Below are 8,789 nucleotides of genomic sequence, written 5' to 3' on the forward strand. Positions count from 1 at the left end.
TCTGAACTCCAGCATCGCCAGGATGATGCCAGCACCAGAGCGAGCTCCCTTACGGAAGGTGACACCCAAGAGCACAAGAGTTTGACATCAAGAGTGCTGCAGTTTAGAAGCAAGTCAACCCCAGAAACACTCTTCGGTTTATAGCTTCTTCACATTTCAACCTGGCAGATGGAGGGAACGCCACAAAGCAAACACGTCAGTTAAGGCAGCTAAAAGCATAATTTGCAAACTAGAATCCACAACTCAAACCCTCAGCAGCTCCCAGGGCTCTATGAAGCTGTGGTGATTTCAACCAGCTGCAGCGCTGACCCAAGGCGTCCACCTGATACAACCACAGCCTCTGGCACAGAAGCAGATATTTTGCTCATTCTGTGCAAGTTTAACACAGCAGGGACTCCCCAGAGGATGTAACCCTGCAGAAGTCACTTCAGCAGCTGAGGAGCTGTTCCAAAGAATACAGTGCTGGTTTTACAGGTCCTCGTCTGCCTGCCTCAAAGAGTAGAAGTTCTTTTAATCCACACAGCAAGGCTAGTGCAGCTGGCAGCAGACAGAGGACCTGCTGCAGCACCTCAGCTCAGACCCTGTGCTAGGAGGGCTGGCCAGGCTGGGATCCCATCTCTCCCTGGCTGAAGAGGAATTGAAAGGCCCAAAGCAATCATGACAACTATGACTTGCACGCCAGCATCCTGGGAGCATGGAGCACGGTACTTCTAGGCTGTATTTGAATTGCAGGGAAAATCTAATATAGAGGAAATTAACTGGAGGTTAGACTCTCGGCTCACAAGACAGAGACAATATATCAGTTTTTCACATACCTGATCAAACAGGGCTTTCCAGTGCTGAGAGGCAAGGCATAAGGGAAGAAAAAGAAGAAAAAGAAGGTTTAAGAGCAACATTAACATGCAGTAAACCTGCAGAAGTATATTCTAACAGAGAAATAACCAAACTATTTAGTGCCATTTCCAACATCCTTCTTCATCCCAGAAGCACCTACCCTTCCGGAGGAGGAGGCAGGGGAACCTATCAACCACAGGGAGGGTAGTTTTCATTTACTAATCCAAATTAGGATGAACTCAAAACATTCATGTGTTAATTCTGTTTTCTCTCACTTTGTCTACTTGTGGGCAAGTAAGGAATAAAGGGCTTTTTTTTACTCACAGGGATCAAGAAAGCTTGGTGCATATTGCGGGGAGGGCGGAGGTAGTAGCAGATTTTCAGATCACTTTCTGAGGTCCTGTAGCCCGACACTGACCCACAGATCACTCTGCCACGTTCTCAGAGCCCTGCCTGCTCCTAACTCTGGTAGGGCCTTGCGGCAAGGTCTTAGATAACCCAGCAGTTCTTTGAGCCTCACATGCCCACATCTAAAAGGCAGATAATTTCTCTCACACAAGGTGGAAGGGGGAATGGCTGGACAGAGCCCGTTAAAAGGATTTACCCCACAACTTTTGTTCTGGCAGATCTGCCTTAAGAGCTCAGCGTAGGAGGAAGCTCCACTTCAACACAGATGCCCACGTGAACACTCCACAAATCCTTGTCACTTGGGGACAGAAAAAATAGGTTGATGAGCGGCTCCAATTTATGCTTTGTAGAAAGAACATCAGCAAGTCACCTCCCTGCCCAAGACTTGCTGCCTCACAGTCCCACAGAACAGAGGAAATTCCTAATGAATGGTTTAAGGTTCTCATCTCTCCCAGATTTGGGGACCAGCTGAGAAAAGAGCAACTTCCATGGGGCAACAGTAGAGTAATCAACCACTGGCTTGGGGGTCCTAGGAAAAAACATGCACATCCCAGCTCTCCTGTCCGAAGGGCTGTTTGGCACAACACTTTGTTTCTGCCTCATTCACCTTCCCAGAAAAGCAAAATGAGAAAAGTAACCAACATCAGACTCATACAAGCAAATCTCCTCACTGTGCTATACACAAAGCTCTGGCGATAGTCTTGTCTAGTCCTGGAAGAACATTTCCTTTCACAGAGCAGGTAGATCTAAAGCAGAATTGACCAGAGACACAGTGGGATAGCAGGCCACTGAATTCCACTTAATCAGTGAAACTGTTGGCTCCCCTCCTCCCCACGCCTCTATCCATTTATAAACTCCCATTCATCACCGGGAGCCAGCCTAGCACTTGAAACACAACATTTTGGGACTGCCTGAATCCTAGCTGTGTGAAACACTGCCCCGAGAGCTGCAATGACATCACAGCTGAGCTGTTATACACTGTCAGGGCTGCGACAGCCAAACCTCCACTACGTAATATTTTTGTCATTAGTAACACAAAGGACTGACCTTGTGTCAGCCCTTGCTGGCCAAGCCACAGAGCTTACATCAGGCTTTCACATGCAATAGTAATAAAAGAAAATGAACCCCAGTTAGGTCTCCGGGGAGGCACGCTCCTAGCATGGAGCAGTTTGATTTTCAGAGATGATGCTCTGCAGGCTGCTTGTTTCAGCAGGGAATCTTGGCCGTGGAGGGAGAAGGCATCTACACCGCTTCCTGCTCTTCTGACTTGCAGATGATATAGGATACCTCAGGCTTGTGTCACATCATCTGTTGCCAGCTCTCAGCTGCTTCCCAGAACTAATGGGCTCTCGCTCCATTTTGCTCATTGCAGAAAACAAGGTACTAGAGTCAAATAACAACACAGATCCCAGCGTAAGCAATGGCAAGATGCTGCGAGCTGGATCAGACCCGAGCTGTCCTACCTCAAGGTCAAGCAGCAAGTCCATAGCGGAACTAGGATGAGGCTCTAGATTTCAGCAAAGAAAGCTCATGGTCTCTCCTGTCTAAGAAGCCCAATCCTGCCAGGCACTCAGCACTTCAGCTTCTCCTGGGCCCCTGGCAGGATTGAATCGCTAACGGCTGCATTCGTGTAGAGGCTGAAGTAACTCCAAGGCACCGACGTGTGTCACAGCAGGAAGGCTTTCTTGCAGACCATCCAGACAAGCACAAAATTTGTCAGGGAAGACGTCGCAGCCCGAGGTAAGGACGCACAGGGATACGGAATCCCAGACAGTGAAAGCTCCTGGAAAGCCACCCTTTGCAGTGAAAGCTGCACAAGCCCCTGGATGAGGCACTCCTGGCTCTGCATCACCTGCTCCCGGCTCTGCATCACCTGCTGGGGAGGGCTCGGGGTGGCAGCCTGGGGATGCAGCTCAGCTGCGCTCCCTCCGCTCCCCTCTGGGAGGAAAACCCAACAGCAACCCAATTCCAGGCGACTCAGAAGGAAGGTTTGGGGGACGAGGAGCAGGCACTAACTACCCCCAGCAGCGCAGCTCTGCGGGATTTGCTGCCCAGCCTGGCATCAGCGGGTTCCAAGCAGGCAGGACGCTCGTGTCCTTCTAGGCTGGGCGAGCAGAGACCCGGAGATGAGTTATCCCACGCTCGGGTGCGATCAGAGCTGAGAGAGCGGAGAGAAGCTCTCAGCCCAGCATCAGTTTGGTTAATCAGATTGTAAGGTACAATATTGATAATTCCTTCACGGGGGGAGAGGGGGGGGAAGAAAAAATAGTGGTAGGATTGCCCAGCATTCTGTTTTGCAAGCTCCCTGCTAATATCCATCTCGAGAGTGCTTGGAACAGAAGGCTCGTGATACTTTAGTGGAGACTGCACGTCTCTCCGAGCTCATGACAGTCACTGACATTGGGACTGGGATAAACTGAGCCGGGGAAAAAAAAAAACTTCCTCGGGTGTTTGCTGCCCTGGAAGAGGGCACAGGCTCCCGAGAGGGGGAATCTCAGGGCTCGGAGCAGCTGGGACTCCGGCGGAGCTCCCGGTGCCGCCCCAGCCCCGCGCATCCCGCATCCCTCACCCCGGAGGGTCCCCAGCCCCATTCCTCCTCCTCCTCCCCATCCCGCACTCCATCTATAAATAGCGTGAGCCGATTAACGCAGCCCGGGGAGAGGACAAGAAGCGAAGGGGACTCACATCCTCCGCGGCCATGGGTAGCACATCCTCGGAGCCCAGCACCTCGATCTCCTCCGCCTCGGCGCCGGCAGCCACAGCAGGGGAAGAGCTGGCGTGAGGCTCCGGCTGCTTGTCTCCCATCCTTGGAAACGGTCCCACCTCCCCCCCCTCCTCTCCGATTCCTCCCCTTCTCCCCAGATCCTTAAAGAAATTAAACCTCGCTGCCGCTTGGCAAACTTTCAAGCGCAGCCGAGCCCGCAGCCGGCAGGGGAGGGAACCCTCCATCCAGCCGGGGAGCATCCAATTAGCGGCATCCCGGCTGCGGCTCCGGCCGGGGCAGGCGGCCCCTCCGGGGGCTGAGCCCGGAGCTGCAGCGCGGGGAGGAGGCGGGGAAGAGGGGGGGAAAAGCCCCGGGTCCCCCGGCAGCGGCTCAGCCCCTTCTCCCTCCCCCGGGGTCGCCGAGCGGGTGCGGGATGCGCCGGGGCTCCCGAAGGCACCGAAATCGCAGCTGCCCCAGCCCTGCAGGTGCTCAAATCCCGGTTGGATGGGGCTTGGAGCAGCCTGATCCACCGGGAGGTGTTCCTGCCCACCGGCTGGAGGGGCTTTGAGGTCCCTTCCAACCCAAAGCATCCTGCGATCCCAGGGGTCTCACAGCTCCAGGCTGCTGGTGGGGTTTAAACTCTGTACCGTAATTATTTGTTCCTACATGTCAAGATGGGCATCTTGGCCATCTGGAGCATGGATTAGGAACTTGAGGAATGCCTCGACGGAAGGCAGAAATCCAGCAGTTTTAGCTTCTTCCCATCAAGTCCAGAAATAGCAGGTTGGCAAGGGGGGAGGGTGAGCAGAGCCAGGCTGGTCCCCGCGGTGCCAGGGCCTCTGCGGGAGCGGAGAGGGGCCAGAACCACAGACAGTGCGTTCTCAGGGACAGAGCCCAGCTACAAGTCCCTCATTTCCCTACAAATTTATTTACAAAACAAACAACAAAAGAAAATCAAGAAAAATACAGATGAATCCCTCTGGCACCCGAGCACACAGCAGCAACGGTCTCTCCCATCCACAGCTATCACCAACTCTGTACTGCATATTACTTCTGATCCAAATCAAATCTGTCCCACACAGCGCTAGGAAACCATGCTCTTTGCTGCTAGGTCCTAGCTTCTTAGTTACTATAAGATTTTTTGCCTGCAGGAAAAGAGCCAAGCTCCTTCCATGTGCCCACATGAGCTACACCTACCCGCAGCCTCCAGGGAACAGCAAGTTTCCACATCTCAGCATCCTGCACTGCTGGCACTAATTTAAGGTCATGGCAAGGGGTAAACTATCATCCCACACAGCTGAGCAAGGTCACATAAAGGGAACGATCTTGTCTGTCACCTGATCTGATTCAGAAAGAACAACAGGAAAGGTCAATCCTGCAAATGATCTGTGTTTTGGGAACACATTAAAGCATTAAGATAATGACCTGACCCTGTAGCACTGCCCAGCTGCCCCATCCTGAACAAACATTTGCAAAGAATTTGTCATCCTCAAGGAGTGCTAACGTAAAAAGCCTCCCTCTGTTTGCTTCTGAGCCCAGCTGATCACAATCATATTATCACAGAATCATGGAATGGTTTGGGTTGGAAGGGACCTTAAAGCCCATCCAGTTCCAACCCTCTGCCATGGGCAGGGACACCTCCCACTGGATCAGGGGCTCCAAGCCCCATCCAGCCTGGCCTCGAACACCTCCAGGAAGGGGGCAGCCACAACTTCCCTGGCCATCCTTATAGGGAAAATATTTCTTCCTAAGATCTCATCTAAATCTCCTCTCTTTCAGCTTAAAACTGTCCCCCCTCATCCCTTCCAGTATTTTGAAGACCTTAACTAAACACTTAAAGCAAGAGGAAGAACTAAACCCAGGACCTTTGGGCCTGAAGAGCTTTTCTAGCTTGGGATTCAGGTGGGAAAATGACAACCAAATAACAGCTCTTAGGGGTCTCCAGAGCAACAGATGAACAAGAAGGCTTCTCTCCCTTTAATGAGCAAACCCATCGCTTAAACAGAGCAGACCTCGCTCAGGTTTAAAGGTGATTCCTTCAGCCCAGCACCCGCTTCTCGCTTGTCTAGAGCCTGCCCGGCCTGCTCTCCCAAAGCATTGGAACAGGCTCTTCTCAGCACTGTTGGGAAGCACGAACCCACTTCACTCATACAGTGCCTCCCCTGCCAAAATATTCCAGGCACCAAACAGCGATTATAGAAACAATCCTTTTGATTAAAAAACTAAACCTCATCACAACTTCAAAACAGATGGATAAGCAAAAATATGCTATGCCAACAGAGAGAAACAGCAATCACTTAAAGATGTCTTTAGGGAGGAGGGAGGCGAGTTTTTTAAAGTAAAGAGAGTCTAAATGAGCTGAATTTCAGGGGTAACAGGTCCCACACAGTTGGCGACTGCCATGTCAAACGCTCTGTACTGCCTCCTATTCCAGACGCTAGCAGGGAAAATGCTAACCATGACGTCTAACAAAAATGCAATGAACAACAGGAAGAACCCCCAAAGCCTTCCCTTAACACCAAACTCCCACTAAACTGGAAAGCTGCTGCCGAACTGTAAGTTCATTTTTTCTCCCCTAAGGAATGTTTTTCACTAGTGGTAATGATAGGGTTGGGTTGTTTTTTTTTTTCTGGGAAATATCTCTGCACATCACACATATGAGCTAGTGCTGCGCTATAATTGTCACAGTAAGGAAATTAACAGTATTCTAATGAGGAGTTTTGTTACAGACAAATTATCAGCTTCCAAGTCTGCGAGAGCTTCTTAATTTAGACTGGCGTTTCGCCCCCCTGCATACCCTGGTGGCTCTGCCTTGGAAAACAGTAATTGCTAGAGGAACTAGGGAACTGTGGGTCACCACAGAGCAGATGCAGACAGAAGAAACTTAGAAAGAACTCGAGATAATAAAAACCTAATCCATTTTCACATTCAGTCATGTAGGTAATCCTTTACATTCCTAATACTGCCACCAAAACGTAGATATATGTCATTGCTGTGTGGGAAGTGGCTGAAAAGGTCAGCTCATGAATAGGCGATAAAAAGCCCTCAACATAGGGACCCAGCCAACATCTGTTAGCTAAGCCTCCTGGGGTGAATCAGAAGAGTTTGTTCATGGGTGGCAAAAGGACCCATGAACAAACTCTTCTGATTCACCCCAGGAGACGCTTGGGTTTATAGGAGTATGTGGCAATGGGTTCTGTTCTTCAGCCCAGGAGCCCCGTGGTGGGGAAGGGCAAGGACACAGCAGTGCCCAGCGGCGCTGCCGGCTGCATGGGCACTTTCCTTAGGGAACCGCATCATGGCTCTCCTGCTGGTCTCTGGGGCTCGCTGGGCTGATGGAGCCACTGCTCACAGCAAAGATGTGCCCGCTGCAGAGCAACACCAGTGCCCGCTCACACAACACAGCCGGTGCCCAGCGGCCCCTGGCGGCCGCTCCTCAGGACAGGTCTGCCCGCAGGGAGAGGTCTTCCCGTTCCCACAGGAGCTCCTGCCATCCAGAGGGCTCTGGACAAGCCTGAACATCTGTGTGATCCTCATGAGGTTCAACAAGGCCAAGTGCAAGGTGCCGTACCTGGTATCCAGCCCTGAAGAGAAGGACTTGGGGTGCTGGGGGATGAGAAGCTGGGCATGAGCTGGCAACATGTGCTTACAGCCCAGAAACCAACCTTGTCCTGGGCTGCATCCAAAGCAGTGGGACCGGCAGGGCGAGGGAGGGGATTCAGCCCCTCTGCTCCACTCTCGTGAGACCCCACCTGGAGCCCTGTGTTCAAGTTCTGGAGTCCTCGGCCCAGGGAGGACGTGGAGCTGTTGGAGTGACTCCAGAGGAGGCCATGAAGATGATCCAAAGGCTGGAGCACCTCCTAGGAGGAAAGGCTGAGAGCTGAGTTTGTTCAACCATGAGAAGAGAAGGCTCCACGGAGACTTAGGGCAGCTTCCAGTACAGGAAAGACAGGGACAAACTTTTTAGCAGGGCAAACTTTTTGACAAGGGGTCACAGTTTTATAAAAGAGAGAAGATTTATAGTACATCTAAGGAAGAATTTTTTTACGATGAGGGGGTAACAAACAGACAGTAGCTTTCCCAACAACCCCCTGGGCTGTTCATCTTTACAGTCAAGGAGAAGAAAATAAAGTTCATGGTTGACTACACATTGGTGTCTATACTCTAAAACACCACAGGAACAGCTTCTGTGTTCTAACAAAAATCAGAAATAAACCTCTACTGGCCGCAGCACAGTCATAAGTCAAATCAAAGAAACTCCATAGCCAAGATATTAAAGCTCCAACAATTGAAGGTACTGGCTGTTATTCTCTCAGATAAAGGACAAGTTGTATAAGGACCATGCTGCATGGCAAGGGAAGAGGAGAGGGGCAGAAAAAAAGATAAAACACAAACACAGTACACAGTTATTTTATTGAAATACTTGAAAAGGCCAGCAATGGAAAAATAGGTCTGTCATGAGGAATTAATGTTTGATTTACTTGATTGTTAAAAAAGCTGTGTCTATAGGTAATTCTAGGCAGTTACCGAATGCACCGTGATCCATGCAACTAATATGCTAGAGTAGAATAGGCACTGTGTACTAGTTCAGTTTTACCTTACGCACAGCTTCCAAGAGGGTCGACTGACAGATGGGAGAAAGTAAATGGCAACGTTTTCCGAATTATAAACATTTATAATTTACAAATTTGCTCATCTGATTCGTAAGGGTTATAAAACACAACATAGTGGAAAACAAAAAACACGGATTATACACGGCATGTGAAGTTGATCTGGCAGTTTTGGAAGTTTGTTTTCCCTTCTCAAAGAAATATCAGACTGCTAAGTCTGTCACTGGTCAGGT

At 50.5% G+C, this 8,789-nt stretch overlaps 1 protein-coding gene across 1 annotated transcript in view; it reads right to left on the reverse strand.

The window, feature by feature from the left end:
- Positions 1 to 4,057, reverse strand: part of RHBDL3 (rhomboid like 3) — a 48,369-nt gene extending 44,312 nt beyond the window's left edge. Inside the window, exons 1-2 of the mRNA XM_069872468.1 lie at positions 3,928 to 4,057; positions 816 to 839 (exon numbers count right to left, since the gene is read on the reverse strand). Coding sequence (XP_069728569.1) covers positions 816 to 839; positions 3,928 to 4,047 — 144 coding nt within the window. The 5' untranslated portion in view covers positions 4,048 to 4,057. The remainder of the gene's footprint in view (positions 1 to 815; positions 840 to 3,927) is intronic.
- Positions 4,058 to 8,789: the final 4,732 nt, after the last annotated feature.

The sequence above is a fragment of the Phaenicophaeus curvirostris genome, chromosome 19 (genome assembly GCF_032191515.1).
Source record: "Phaenicophaeus curvirostris isolate KB17595 chromosome 19, BPBGC_Pcur_1.0, whole genome shotgun sequence".
In the NCBI taxonomy this organism is placed as follows: Eukaryota; Metazoa; Chordata; class Aves; order Cuculiformes; family Cuculidae; genus Phaenicophaeus; species Phaenicophaeus curvirostris.